This window comes from Triticum urartu, chromosome 2, assembly GCF_003073215.2.
Source record: "Triticum urartu cultivar G1812 chromosome 2, Tu2.1, whole genome shotgun sequence".
NCBI classification, from domain to species: Eukaryota; Viridiplantae; Streptophyta; class Magnoliopsida; order Poales; family Poaceae; genus Triticum; species Triticum urartu.
Window position 1 is genome coordinate 719,282,930 of NC_053023.1, and position 15,727 is coordinate 719,298,656.

At 50.4% G+C, this 15,727-nt stretch overlaps 1 protein-coding gene across 1 annotated transcript; it reads right to left on the minus strand.

The window, feature by feature from the left end:
* Window positions 1–249: 249 nt before the first annotated feature.
* Window positions 250–3,000, minus strand: LOC125534337. The gene is made up of 8 exons (XM_048697588.1): window positions 2,711–3,000; window positions 2,316–2,530; window positions 2,032–2,222; window positions 1,649–1,933; window positions 1,497–1,555; window positions 1,378–1,414; window positions 1,199–1,270; window positions 250–1,124 (listed from the first exon to the last, which is right to left on the minus strand). The coding sequence occupies exons 1-8, from the start codon at window positions 2,826–2,828 to the stop codon at window positions 461–463; spliced, it is 1,641 nt and encodes a 546-aa protein (XP_048553545.1). The 5' UTR covers window positions 2,829–3,000; the 3' UTR covers window positions 250–460.
* Window positions 3,001–15,727: the final 12,727 nt, after the last annotated feature.

Consider the following 15,727-nt stretch of genomic DNA (forward strand, 5'->3'; position numbering starts at 1 on the left):
ATCATTATACTTTGTGTCAATGTTGACGTGTTCACCTTTAGCAAATGCACAATGTTTGCATGCTGACGTTGACTGATTAGTCGGAAAGGAAAGATCGTGGGTTTTCACCCTAAATATACACAAACTTATCATATCCATCACTGTTAGCAGCCTTTATACCGACTGATAATGTATCGCTAGTCGGATCGTGGTGCTGAAAAAGATCACATCATCACAACACTTGGTTTCACTCTGTTTTTCCTTGTGATAATGAAAAGATACGTAAGCTTTGGGTATTCGCGAAAGCAACCATACTTCAATTTTCCATCATACACGATCCATATATGTACACAGCTGCAATCAGATCGATGAGTCGTCGTGCACGTACGTAGCAGCGGCCAGGCGTACGGTTAGGAGAATATCGATCCGACGAGGATTCGGTGCCACCTCCGCTCGATCGGGGGCCGTCGTCGGATCACAATCACTCCTGCTTGCCGCGAAGGCTGCGCTGCCTGGTGTGCACCATCCAGCAGACGATGGAGACCATGACGGAGGCGGATACGAGGATGAGGCCGTGGTAGACGGTCTTGCTGAAATATCGGAGGCCGGGGCAGTTGTTGACGCTGATGGAGGTGAAGGTCTCCCGGACGAAGGTGCAGTCCTGGAGGTTCATCAGGAACGGCCCGTACTCGTACAGCCCCATGCTGATGCTCGCCGCCGCCGTCATCTGGTTGTAGGCCGCCGGCGTGACCCGCCCCACCGTCGTGCACACCTCCTTCCCGGCGGGGCCCTTGGCCTGGCACTGGAACCGCTTCCACTCCCCCGGCGCCGTCTTGAAGTCGACCTCGCCGGAGGCGCACTCGCGGGGGCTCATGCCCGTCTTGAAGGGGTTGCAGAGCACCGGCATCTTGGGCCCCGACTGGTTGAAGTAGAGCGGCTGCAGCCCCGGCGGGAAGTCCCGGTTGGAGATGTTGACGATGACGTTGTTGACGAGCGCCACCAGCTGCGCCGTCACCTCCTCGCTCCGGTGCATGGACTCGTTCGCCGTCCCCACGTCCACGCAGGGGAGGATGTCGTCCAGCGCCGTGTGGTCCTGTGGGTGCGTCACCCACTCGTCCATGGCGACGCACGTGTCCCCCACCACGCTGCACGTACACATGCATGTCTCCGTCGGTGAGTGCCTGAACCTCAACACGTCCAGAAACTTTGGTTTGCTTACTTGTGCAGGAGGACGAAGCCGCCGGCCATCATGAGGGTGAAGGTGACGAGTACCCATCCGGCGATCACCAGCCTGCACCGCATGCAGATACGATCATATCACATCATTCACACCGGAGTTTGGTGGAGAAAACACGCAGCTAGCATGGACAGAGTTTGATTGAACGGAACTGCACTTACAGGGAGACAAAACACTGCAGCCCCAACACGGAGAATACTGCAAATTTGGCGTCAAGAACAGCAAGTAATTCAGTATGTGTAGCAAGTAAACCACAACAAGATGGTATGTTGATGCTTACTGAGTCCGAGTATGGCAAGGACAAGCATGATACTTCCAACATCCATCAGGGCTACCTGCCTACAAGAAGCAGAAAGAAAGAAATTCAGTTTCGGGCGGCTAGACGTACGCGCGGGGGACGAAATTCAGAAGAGAAATGCAATGCATGCTCACATCAGGTCCACCACGTTCTTGATCTTGTCGGAGTTGAGCACGATGCGGGCGGAGAACTCGTTGGCGGAGGAGTTGAGCTTCTCCTCGACGACGTCGATCTTGCGCTGGACCTCGACGGGGAGGAAGATCTGGTCCACCCCGATGTTCTTGGCGGCGGCCAGGCTCCCCGCGAAGTTCCTCAGGTTGTCCACCGTCAGGTTGCCCTGCCCCACCACGTAGTCCACCGTGTCGATCGTGCTGGTGTGGAACGCCATCTGCCCGATGTTCAGCAGCAGACACCCCACGCTGAAATCAAACAATCACCAGACAGATGATTACACGGCGATCATTAGCATTCGATCACAGGGATATATACTGAACCGGTGACCGGACGGACGGATTACATGGTGGCGATGGTGAGGATGACGAGGAGGATGAGGGAGGCGTTGAAGGAAGCGGGCGAGTAGTCGTCGCTCCGGTCCCGGCAGAAGCAGCAGCAGCACCAGCAGCAGGAGATGACGAGCATGACGACCCCGAAGCCGACGAACCAGACGAGGGCGAGAAAGAAGAGCGGGACGCCGGTGTAGCCCACGGACTGCATGCGCGCGTGGAAATGCAACACAACACGCACGATGAGAAGCGCCACATGGACGAAATGCGGAAATGTGGGGTGGTTTTCCGTGCGTACAGCCCAGTAATGCATCTCGCTGATGTTCCACCCGCCGCCGTACACTGTGTTGTTCGCGCTGGGGTCGTTCCGGCGGGTCCTCTTCGCCGCCAGCACGAGCGAGTTGTTCGCCGGCGACGGTGGTGTCTCCTCCGCCGATCTCCTCCATGGCGATGAGCCCACCGGCACCAGTGCATTTTCTGCAGTGACAATTGGCTCAAGGTGAATCTCGCGACCTGCACAAACCAAACCAAATCGAATTAATTAGAAGAACACAGATTGATCAATTAAGCTTGACGAATTGGCAGCCGTGCACACGCGAGGCCGAACAATTAGGGCGTGCATGCAGAGACGATATATTGGCGACGCACGCCCTCGCCGAGCAAAGCAAGAGGGAGATGAACAGCGGGGCAAACCTGGCATGGCGCGCCTCCCTTCCAAACTAGCATCCGAAGCCGAGGTATTGGCGACGAGGATCAAGAGCAGAGCGACGGAGGCGACGCCGACCGACGACGCGGCGACGGCCAACGCCATGCCCTTCCGGGCGGTGACAACGCGTACAGGCGTTTTATCCCGGTCGATCAGCTCGGACGCGGATCCGATTCGACGGGGCGGAACCTTGACGGGGCGGAGACCGGGCGGTCGAGCGAGCTCCGTGGCGAGCCTTTGCTTGCTAGCTCCCTCAGATTTGACCAGAAGAAGTCACATCGTGCCGGCCATCCGCGATAATCGTCCTTCTCGATCCCCCCTTTGCCCCTCTTTCTCTATCTGCTGCGCCACGTTGTTGGGGAGCTGGGTAATGGCGGAAGGGCGGAGGCGGAGGCTCCTGGCCTGCTGTTTGCGCCCGCCAAAACAGCCATGGCGCCAGAAATAGCAACACGACTTGTATCATGTGCGCTATGCAATGCATGGCCGCCTCGCTGGCCAGCGCATATGGCAACGGCAACATGGAAACGCATCTGTTTTCTAAGTTTTTGTAGGGGAAATCTGTTTTTTTAAGTTCTTTTTTACAAAGAAATATATTTAAACTTCTTAGTAACAGTTTTGCGAAATCAGCGTCAATTAATTTGGATCGGAGGGAGTAAATTTTTTAATTCATGAACATTTCCAAATCCATGATTGTTTTTCAAATTCACGATCATTTTAAAATTAACTATTTTTTAAAAATCCACGCCAAAATTTCCAAACTCATGAAGACGTTGGCCTCCCAGGAGGCGCTAAAAATCCCCCCTGGAGGCGCATCGGCGAAAACCATGTGTTGGGGCGTGATGCCCCCCCCCCCCACCCCAGTCGCGGCGCCCACGATTTATTTGAAAACCACAAACTAGACACAAATTTATCCAAACTTCGGCGAGTTCATACATATTTAAAATATTTTACAAAAAAAGAAAAAAATGATACTCGCCGCGGCCTGCCGTCGCCCTCGCCGCTCCTCGCCGCCCACCGCCCTTGAAGCTCTACATGCCGAGGAGCCTGTAGAACTGCGTGTAGTCGCCGCCGCCGCCGCCGTCGTCGCTGTCGCCTCCTCCGCGGCCGCCGTCCCTGCTGCACCCCTCCCCAGGTTGGCGCGGTGGGTTGGACGGTCCGGGGACGTCCTTGTCCTCGTCGATGTCGAGCATCATCACGCCATGCTCGTCCTCGCGCCCACGCTTGCGGGCGGCTGTCTCCTCCAGGGCTCGGCGCTGCCGGACCATCTCGTCGCGGAGGTAGTCTTCCCGCGCCCACTTTAGGGCCTCCTCGTCGGAGAAGCCGCGCCGGACTATGGCCTCGTACTCCGTAGGGAGGCCGGGCTCCGCCTTTGGCCTGACGAGGACGAGGCGGCCAGAGGTGGGGGAGGAGTCGGCGATGCGGACGCCGGAGCTGCGGGTGCGGTGGCTGACCGGCGTGTCCTGGGGCTCCAGCTTAACGGGGCGGAGGCAGGGAGAGCCGGTCGAGCGGCCGAACGAGGAGGAGGACGCCCCCGGGTCCATGCGCCTCAGCGTCCACGAGCTCCCATGCCGACGGGAGAAGGATGGGGGGCGGGGTACTCGAGCCTGGGCGTGTTGCCGCCCTCGATGTACTCGAGGATGGCCTCCAGCGTGCGGCCGGGCACGCCCCACCATCGGTGGCGGCCTTCGGAGTTGAGCCTCCCGGAGGGCACGACGCCGTTGGTGGCCTCGAGCTGCTCGGCGTGGCGGCGGCGGAAGTAGGGCTCCCACAGCGGGCTGTCGGGGACATACCGTGGGCCTTCCCTCGCCGCCTGCAGCAGAGAGGCGCGGATATGGGCGATCTCCGCATGCCGCGCCGCTCCGGTGGGCGGTGGGGGCACCGGGACCCCGCCGGCGCTGATCCTCCACGCCCCAAGCACCCGCAAGTTCGGCGGGACCGGGTACTCGGCTTCATAGACGAGCCGAGCTTCGTCCTCGTGGAGGTGGCGGCGACCGAAGCCGCTCGCCGCCGCGCTGTCGCCTGGGAAGCGCTCGGTCATTGTTGAATTGGAACGGCGATAGGAGAGGAAGGGACGGGGCATCGGCGGTGGAGAGTCTGTGCGTCACCGGCGCGCTGGGGGCGGCTTATATAGGCGGAGGCGCCGCGCGTACGCGTGCCGCCGTGTTACGCGTGGCGGGCGAGGGACGCGCATGGTCCAGTCTTCACTGCGCCGCCCGTGAGGCGTCAATGAAGGAGGCTGACCGGCGCGGCAGCGTGCGGCAGCTTTGGCATTGATTCACCGAGGGAACCGAAGCGATGAGGACGACGAAGCGGCGAGAAGAGCCGAGTCGCTGCCAAGGAGGGCCTGCCGACTTTCGCGCTAAAAATGATTCGACCGGCGTCCCCAAGCGCCCCCAGCGCGTCGGGTTCAGCCTGGGTCCACCGACGCCAATTTGGGCCCGAGCCGGCGAAAAGAGGGCCTTTGGGGGCGCGACTGGGCCGAAATATCGCCTATGGGGCCTTATTGGGGGCACGGCTGGAGATGCTCTAAGAGGGGACATATCAAACCATATTGGGTGTCCTCGGACACTATGAGCATGTAAAAACACATGGGAGTCCTAGGGGTTCGAGACTTCAATTTTTTTAATATGACTCTTCTAGCTAGGCAAGCATGGAGAATACTAGAGAACCCAGAAGCCTTCTGTTCTAGAATTTTCTAAGCAGCTTTGAAGCAAATATGCCCTAGAGGCAATAATAAAGTTATTATTTATTTCCTTATTTCATGATAAATGTTTATTATTCATGCTAGAATTGTATTAACCGGAAACTTGATACATGTGTGAATACATAGACAAATAGAGTGTCACTAGTATGCCTCTACTTGACTAACTCGTCGATCAAAGATGGTTATGTTTCCTAGCCATAGACATGTGTTGTCATTTGATTAATGGGATCACATCATTAGGAGAATGATGTGATTGACTTGACCCATTCCGTCAGCTTAGCACGATGATCGTTTAGTTTGTTGCTATTGCTTTCTTCATGACTTATACATGTTCCTATGACTATGAGATTACGCAACTCCCGAATACCGAAGAAACACTTTGTGTGCTACCAAACATCACAACATAACTGGGTGATTATAAAGGTGCTCTACAGGTGTCTCCGAAGGTACTTGTTGAGTTGGTGTATTTCGAGATTAGGATTTGTCACTCCGATTGTCTAAGAGGTATCTCTGGGCCCACTCGGTAGTGCACATCACTATAAGCCTTGCAAGCATTGTAACTAATGAGTTAGTTGCGGGATGATGTATTACGGAATGAGTAGAGACTTGCCGGTAACGAGATTGAACTAGGTATTGAGATACTGACGATCGAATCTCGGGCAAGTAACATACCGATGACAAAGGGAACAACGTATATTGTTATGCGATCGACCGATAAAGATCTTTGTAGAATATGTAGGAGCCAATATGGGCATCCAGGTTCCGCTATTGGTTATTGACCAGAGAAGTGTCTCGGTCATGTCTACATATTTCTCGAACCCGTAGGGTCTGCACGCTTAACGTTCGTTGACGAAACAGTATTTATGAGTTATGTATGTTGGCAACCGAATGTTGTTCGGAGTTCCGGATAAGATCACGGACATGACGAAGAACTCCGGAATGGTCCGGAAATAAATTTTTATATATGAGATAATAGTGTTTGGTCTCTGGAAGGGGTTCCGGATGTTTCCCGAAATGTTTGGGTACGAGAACACTTTATTTGGGCCAAAGGGAAAGCCCACAAGGTTTTTGGAAAGCGCAAAAAGGAAGTTTTGGATAGTCCAGGGGCCAGACGCCCGGGTCCCTGGCGTCTGGGTCCAGACGCCGGGAACCCTGGCGTATGGCCGTGGAGTCCAAGAAGGACTCTTGCCTTTCGGGTGAAACCGACTTTGTGGAGGCTTTTACTCCAAGTTTCGACCCCAAGGCTCAACATATAAATATAGGGGTAGGGCTAGCACCCAAGACACATCAAGAAACACCAAGCCGTGTGCCGGCAACCCCGTCCCTTCTAGTTTATACTCTGTCATAGTTTTCGTAGTGCTTAGGCGAAGCCCTGCGAATATTGTTCTTCACCAACACCGTCACCACGCCGTCGTGCTGCCGGAACTCATCTACTACTTCGCCCCTCTTGCTGGATTAAGAAGGCGAGGACGTCATCGAGCTAAACGTGTGCTGAACGCGGAGGTGTCGTACGTTCGGTACTTGATCGGGACGGATCGTGAAGGTGTACGACTACATCAATCGCGTTGATAAACGCTTCTGCTTTTGGTCTATGAGGGTACGTAGACATACTATCCCCTCTCGTTGCTATGCATCACCATGATCTTGCGTCTGCGTAGGAAAATTTTAAAATTACTACGTTCCCCAACAGTGGTATCAGAGCCAGATTTTATGCATAGATGTTATATACACGAGTAGAACACAAGTGAGTTGTGGGCGATACAAGTCATACTTTGGTTCGGCGGTATTGTTGGATGAAGCGGTCCGGACCGACATTACGCGTACGCTTACGCGAGACTGGTTCTACCGACGTGCTTTGCACATAGGTGGCTGGCGGGTGTCAGTTTCTCCAACTTTAGTTGAACCAAGTGTGGCTACGCCCGGTCCTTGCGAAGGTTAAAACAGCACTAACTTGACGAACTATCGTTGTGGTTTTGATGCGTAGGTAAGAACGGTTCTTGCTCAGCCCGTAGCAGCCACGTAGAACTTTCAACAACAAAGTAGAGGATGTCTAACTTGTTTTTGTAGGGCATATTGTGATGTGATATGGTCAGGACGTGATGCTATATTTTGTTGTATGAGATGATCATGTTTTGTAACCGAGTTATCGGCAACTGGCAGGAGCCATATGGTTGTCACTTTATTGTATGCAATGCAATCGCCTTGTAATTGCTTTACTTTATCACTAAGCGGTAGTGATAGTCGTAGAAGTAATTGTTGGCGAGACGACAACGATGCTACGATGGAGATCAAGGTGTCGCGTCGGTGACGATGGTGATCATGACGGTGCTTCCGAGATGGAGATCACAAGCACAAGATGAAGATGGCCATATCATATCATTTATATTGATTGCATGTGATGTTTATCCTTTATGCATCTTATTCTGCTTTGTTTGACGGTAGCATTATAAGATGATCTCTCACTAAATTTCAAGGTAAAAGTGTTCTCCCTGAGTATGCACCGTTGCCAAAGTTTGTCGTGCCGAGACACCACGTGATGATCGGGTGTGATAAGATCTATGTTCATCTACAACGGGTGCAAGCTAGTTTTGCACACACAGAATACTCAGGTTAAACTTGACGAGCCTAGCATATGCAGATATGGCCTCGGAACACTGGGACCAAAAGTTCGAGCGTGAATCATATAGTAGATATGATCAACATAGTGATGTGTTCACCATTGAAAACTACTCCATCTCACGTGATGATCAGACATGGTTTAGTTGATTTGGATCACGTGATCATTTAGATGACTAGAGGGATGTCTATCTAAGTGGGAGTTCTTAAGTAATATGATTAATTGAACTTTAATTCATCATAAACTTAGTCCTGATAGTATTTGCATATCTATGTTGTAGATCAATAGCTTGTGATTTAGCTCCCCCTTTATTTTTGATATGTTCCTAGAGAAAAATAAATTGAAAGATGTTAGTAGCAGTGATGCGGATTGGGTCCGTAACTTGAGGATTATCCTCATTGCTGCACAGAAGAATTATGTCCTTGATGCACCGCTAGGTGACAGACCTATTGCAGGAGCAGATGCAGACGTTCTGAACGTTTGGCTAGCTCAATATGATGACTACTTGATAGTTTAGTGCACCATGCTTAACAGTTTAGAATCGGGACTTCAAAGACGTTTTGAACGTCATGGACCATATGAGATGTTCCAGGAGTTGAAGTTAATATTTCAAGCAAATACCTGAGTTGAGAGATATGATGTCTCCAACAAGTTCTATAGCTAAAAGATGGAGGAGAATAGCTCAAGCAGTGAACATGTGCTCAGATTGTCTGGGTACTACAATCGCTTGAATCAAGTGGGAGTTAATCTTCCAGATGAAATAGTGATTGACAGAATTCTCTAGTCACCATCACCAAGTTAGTAGAATTTCGTGATGAACTATAGTTTGCAAGGAATGACGATTCCCGAGCTTTTCATGATGATTAAATCGATGAAGGTAGAAATCAAGAAATAGCATCAAGTGTTGATGATTAACAAGACCAGTAGTTTCAAGAAAAGGGCAAAGGGAAAGAAAGGGAACTTCAAGAAGAACGGCAAGCAAGTTGCTGCTCAAGTGAAGAAGCCCAAGTCTGGACCTAAGCCTGAGACTAAGTGCTTCTACTGCAAAGGGACTGGTCACTGGAAGCGGAACTACCCCAAGTATTTGACAGATAAGAAGGATGGTAAAGTGAACAATGCTATATTTGATATACATGTTATTGATGTGTACTTTACTAGTGTTTATAGCAACCCCTCGGTATTTGATAAGTTGTCACACCCTAGCTAGTTCATGCATTAGAGTGTTGCATCATATTTATTTTCCCAGAAAACTAAAATGGGGATGACAGAACCCCCAGCACCCCCCCTGGAACAACTAGGGTTTACTAAAAACTTTTTCAATGAACCTGAAATGCCCTTCTAAAAAGTCCACCCTTTTTGTTTTGGGTTAAAACCTTTGACAAAAATGGTGCACACTTTTCTAGGACATCATAAGGTCATTGGATTAATTCATTACTAATTGCATTTGGGCAATTTAAATCCTATAAATATCTTAAAATGCCCAAATAATCCTGAAAGTATTTTTAGGCTGTTGAGAATATTTTCAAACGTGCCTCTGAATATTTTCAGGTTTTTCCTAAATGGAATAGCATTTTTACTATTTCAAAACACAAAACAGAATAAATAGAAAACAGAAAAGAGAGAGAGAGAGAGAGAAAGGAAACTAAACTGACAAAGCCACCAGCCGGCCCACCTGGCGGCCCAGCACTGTGATGGCCCGTGCCAGCCAGCTGCTTCGTCCCCGCCAGGCAGGCAGGGAGGTGACGCCGGCATGCGTGAGCTTGCCAGCGCGTCACCTGCTTGCCGCCCTCGCCCCTGGACACCTGGGCGAGCTCCACGACGCCGCCCCGTCCCCGCAGACACCTCGCTCACTCCTCTGCCTCTCTCCCTCGCCCTCTCCCACCATGGCCGACGCCCCTGCCGCCACAGCTCCGCCGTCGTCAACTACGTCGAGCAGGCCGAGCCCCGAGCGCTCGCCCGCTCTGGAGTCGCCCCGACCCCGTCTTCCCTAACACCGGCCGCCGGAGATCCCCTTCGCCTTCACCGCAGCACCAGCTCGTCCCCGACCTTGCCGTCTGCCTCGATGTGACCGCCGTGAGCTCAGCCACCTCCACATCCTCTTTGTTTGCCTTCTCGAGCACCGCAGCGACGGCACCCGCCGCCGCCACCGCACGTCACCGTCGTGGCCACAGCCACGCTGGCTCCCAACCGAGCACGTCATCATCTTCACCGCACTCACAGGAGCCCGTAGCACCCCCGCACGCTCCTCGCCGTGCCTCCTAGCGGCTAGTTCGACCTCTCCCGAACTCAGGCAGCCGCAACGCTCGTCGCCGGCGTCGTTTCCGGCGACCCTGAGCCCAACCATTGCCACCACTCGACGCGGTTTGCTCCCAGCTACGCATAGGAGGTCTCCACCATCCATTTGGTCATCGGAGTGCAAAACCCGCACTGCCTCGCTGCGTCCGGCCTCGCCGGCGAGTTTGACTCCGCTGACCCGGTTTGACCTCGGGTGGGCCCAGTTTGACCCCCCAGGGTCACTAACGTGTGGGCCATGCCCCTGTTTAATTTAGAATTAGATTAGTTAACGCTAATTACTTTAGTTAATGGGTTGACTCACTGACATGTGGGCCCAGGCCCTAACTAACCTAGATTAGTGCTAACGTAACACTAACTAACTCTGTTAGTTAGTTGTTACACTGACAGACGGGACCCACTAGTCAGGTTTGACCTGGGCTGGCGCCTTTGACCTGCTGACGTCACCCTGACGCAATGCTGACGCAATAACTCAATAACTGGAATTATTCTCATACAGGAAATTCCAGAAAATATTACAAACTTCAAAAATTCATAACTTTTAATCTGTAACTCCAAATGCAAAGATTTATATATGAAATTTGATCAGAAAAATTCAATCTTTCCATCTGTAATGGTTTCATGCATGAAGAAACACTTTAACCTTGTTGTTTAGGTGAAACAAGCTAATACACTTATAAGGCTTAAAAACATAAGCTTCCATTTGAATCTTTGATTCAAATGGACCCAAACCAACTTGTTTCACATTGCATTAGGCAGGACACCTCATATTGCCATGTCATAGCATGCATCTTGTTGCATATTGCCATGTGATGATTGTGTTCTGTGGTGTCTTTCGTCGTAGGTTCTGCCTCCGAGGATATTTCTGAGTATCCAAGTGAAGGGCAGTACCCTACTACTACCCCATCAGGCAAGCAGCCCCATTGATCATATCGATACAATCCCATGTTCTCGCTTCTGCTCTCATTTACTGCATTAAGACAACAACGTTTCAAACTGTTGTGTGCTGCGGTAGTTGAACCCTTATCCTCTGCATGACCTGTCATTGCCACAGTAACTAGATGAAACCCACTAGCATGTGTAGGAGTTGATTGAGCCATGTATGTGTTTCCTACCTTGCTATGCCTGCTATGCTTAGAGTTGTGTCAGGTCTGGTTCATCTGCGTGATGGGCTAGAGTGAAATGATTACGTCGGTAATGTGAGTGATGTGTTGAACATGATTTGGTAAAGGTATCGATGAGAGGCCATGTAGGAGTACATGGTGGGTTGTTTCATTGAGGCTGTCCCTAAGAACTGAGATCTGTATGTGTGATTTAAGAATCAGTTACTACCATGCATTGGGATCCTTAATTGACCCACTCGGCTTCTTAACCACTCTAGTACTTTGTCCAGGAGTTGCAACTAGTTTCTGGTGTTTGTAGGTTATGTGTTGGCGGCCTTCCATAGCGCTGACCATAGGGGTGGGCTATGATGCGGTAGATACACCATGGCCGGGTATGCCGGGCGCCCGTTTGGCGTCTCGGGACCCTGTACACATCGTTCGGGGCCGTATGTGGAAACCTCGGCCGGACTCCCTACGGATGGAACCTGGATAGGCGATAAACCTGGACTAGAGACTTGTGTGTTTAGGTAGGCCGTGGCCGACACCCTCGTTGGGCTTCCGCTTGAAGGTTGCCGAGTACATGTCGTGTAAACGACGATAAGTGGTGAGAGCGTGTATGAAGAAGTACACCCCTGCTGGGTTAACATCATCTATTCGAATAGCCGTGTCCGCGGTAAAGGACTACTTGGTTGCCTATACAGTTCATAGACAAGTTAATGGTTACTACTAAAAGACTCAAGATAAGTGTGAGTACCGAGGATGGCCCTCTCGTAGGATGACGAGGGAGGATCCCCGGTGGAGTATTGTGTTGGTGATTAGTGGACTCGTGTGCGAAAACTATTTTACAGTGGTGTCTTGTAGGATAGCTTAGCCAAGAGTCAAAGCTGGCTTGCTACAATAACTCCACCACCTTCTTGAGAATGATCATGTATAGTAGGATCTGTTGTAAGACTTGCTGAGTACCTTTGTACTCATGTTGCTTTAATTACTGTTTTCAGACGAAAACACCGCCCCCTCCGATGGGTTTTACGTAGACCTCGACGTCGATGAGTAACTTGCCACCCAGGTGGTGATTCTGGCCATGGAGGGCCCTATGTAGATAGACAGGCTTCGACAAGCCTTCTTTCTTTCTAGTGTCTGTACTCAGACTTATTTTCTTCCGCGTGTGCTTGTATGCTTGTATGACTTGAGTGTCGGGTCTTGTGACCCCTACCTGTGTGAACATGTTATGTGTGGCTCTCCGGAGCCTTTAAATAAAGTACTTGAGTTGTAGAGTTTTGTTGTGATGCCATGTTGTATTTACACATATCGAGCATATTGTGTGTATGATTGAAATGCTTGGTATGTGTGGTATCCGACAATCTAGTTGTTTATCCTTGGCAGCCTCTCTTATGGGGAAATGTAGTCTAGTGCTCCTTGAGCCATAGTAGTCCGCTACAGCCGGGTTCACCGGAGTCCTGCTAGCCCAGCACTACTGCTCAGGACACTTGACTGGCCGGCATGTGTTTCACTTCGTTCCTATGTCCGTCCCTTCGGGGAAATGTCACGCGGTGACATCCGGAGTCCTGCCTAGCCTGCTACAGCCCAGGTTCCCCGAAGTCCTGTTACCCCAGTGCTACAGCCCGGATTCACACGCTGTTGACCGACATGCTCGATGTGATTCATGTATGCCTGTCCCCATAGGTCTGTGCCGCTTTGGGTTCATGACTAGCCATGTTGGCCCGGGTTCTCTATCGTATGGATGCTAGCGACACTATCATATACGTGACCCGAAAGGCGCAAACGGTCCCGGGCCTTGGTAAGGCGACACTCGTGGGGATACCGTGTGTGAGGCCGCAAAGTTATATGAGGTGTTACCGGCTAGATCGATGCAACTTGGAATCGGGGTCCTGACATACTGGTTCAGTTGCTAAGAGTAGTAACTCGAAACGGGAGTTGCAGAATGAACAGAGACTAATTAAGGGTGAAGTGACGATGTGTGTTGGAAGTGGTTCCAAGATTGATATGATCATCATCGCACACTCCCTATACTTTCGGGATTTGCGTTAAACCTAAATAAATGTTATTTGGTGTTTGCGTTGAGCATGAATATGATTTGATCATGTTTATTGCAATACACTTATTCATTTAAGTTAGAGAATAATTGTTGTTCTGTTTACATGAATAAAACCTTCTATGGTCATACACCCAATGAAAATGGTTCGTTGGATCTCGATTGTAGTGATACACATATTCATAATATTGAAGCCAAAAGATGCAAAGTTAATAATGATAGTGCAACTTATTTGTGGCACTGCCGTTTAGGTCATATTGGTGTAAAGCGCATGAAGAAACTCCATGATGATGGGATTTTGGAATCACTTGATTATGAATCATTTTGATGCTTGCGAACCATGCCTCATGGGCAAGATGACTAAGACTCCATTATCCAGAACAATGGAGCAAGCCACTGACTTATTGGAAATAATACATACCGATGTATGCGGTCCAATGAGTGTTGAGACTCACGGCGGGTATCATTGTTTTCTGACATTCACAGATGATTTGAGCAGATATGTGTATATCTACTTGATGAAACATAAGTCTGAAACATTTGAAAAGTTCATATAATTTTAGAGTGAAGTGGAAAATCATCGTAACAAGAAAATAAAGTTTCTACGATCTGATCGTGGAGGATAATATTTGAGTTACGAGTTTGGTCTTCATTTGAAACAATGCGAAATAGTTTCGCAACTCACGCCACCTCGAACACCACAGCATAATGGTGTGTCCGAACATCATAACCGTACTTTATTAGATATGGTACAATCTATGATGTCTATTACCGATTTACCACTATCGTTTTGGGGTTATGCATTAGAGACATCTGCATTCACGTTAAATAGGGCACCATCTAAATCCGTTGAGACGACACCTTATGAACTGTGGTTTGGCAAGAAACCCAAGTTGTCATTTCTTAAAGTTTGGGCTTGCGATGCTTATGTGAAAAAGTTTCATCCTGATAAGCTCAAACCCAAATCGGAAAAATGTGTCTTCATAGGATACCCAAAGGAGACTATTGGGTACACCTTCTATCACAGATCCGAAGGCAAGACATTTGTGGCTAAGAATGGATCCTTTCTAGAGAAGGAGTTTCTCTCGAAAGAAGTGAGTGGGAGGAAAGTAGAACTTGATGAGGTAATTGTACCTTCTCACGGTGCTTGGGGAATAAGCGAGTTTACCAGGCAGGTGGGGAGGCGCATAGTTTCTTCCGCCCTTATAAAGGGACAAGGACTCCTCCTTTTCACCCACGCCTTCTTCTTCCCTGCCCATGCATTCTCGCGCACTCGAGCTCCAGCGCCCAAGTTCGCATTTTCTCCGCAAAACCACTCCAAACATGTCCGGAGCGGGAGGCAAGTGGATGGTCTCCTCTGTTACGGAGGAGAACATTATGAAGCTCCGGGAAGCCGGATACCTGGCCGCAGATATCGCGCACCGGCTCCCAGACGCGGGGCAGATCGTCCCTACCCCCGAACCCCACGAAAGGTTGTATTCCTTACCCAGTTCGTCCGCGGGCTGGGATTTCCCCTCCACCCATTTGTTCGCGGGCTCATGTTCTACTATGGTTGGACTTCCATGATCTGGCCCCCAATTTCATCCTCAACATCTCGGCATTTATCGTCGTGTGCGAGGCCTTCATCCGCATCAAGCCCCACTTCGGTCTGTGGCTGAAGACCTTCAATGTTAAACCGAAGGTGGTGGTCGGCCAGCAAGCGGAGTGCGAAGGCGCCATGGTGGGAAAAATGCCCAATGTCACCTGGCTCGAAGGCTCCTATGTGGAGACAGTGAAGGGGTGGCAATCGTGGTGGTTCTACATCACCGAGCCGCGTGACACCAACTGGGTGGCGGCCCCTGAATTTCGATCCGGCGTCCCCACGCGGCTCACCTCCTGGAAAGAGAAGGGCCTATCCTGGGGTTCATCGGTGGAGCTGACCGGACTCCAGACTGAAGGAAATATGCCCTAGAGGCAATAATAAAGTTATTATTTATTTCCTTATATCATGATAAATGTTTATTATTCATGCTAGAATTGTATTAACCGGAAACATAATACATGTGTGAATACATAGACAAACAGAGTGTCACTAGTATGCCTCTACTTGACTAGCTCGTTAATCAAAGATGGTTATGTTTCCTAACCATGGACAAAAGAGTTGTTATTTGATTAACGAGATCACATCATTAGGTGAATGATCTGATTGACATGACACATTCCATTAGCTTAGCACCCGATCGTTTAGTATGTTGC

Bases quoted from the DNA above. Each gene is read 5' to 3' on its own strand.
- LOC125534337 (XM_048697588.1), bottom strand. From the start codon at position 2,828: ATGGCGTTGGCCGTCGCCGCGTCGTCGGTCGGCGTCGCCTCCGTCGCT. The intron at 2,531-2,710 runs GTTTGCCCCGCT...TGGTTTGTGCAG, and splicing joins AGGGAGGCGCGCCATGCCAG to GTCGCGAGATTCACCTTGAG. The intron at 1,415-1,496 runs GTAAGCATCAAC...CCAAATTTGCAG, and splicing joins CCTTGCCATACTCGGACTCA to TATTCTCCGTGTTGGGGCTG.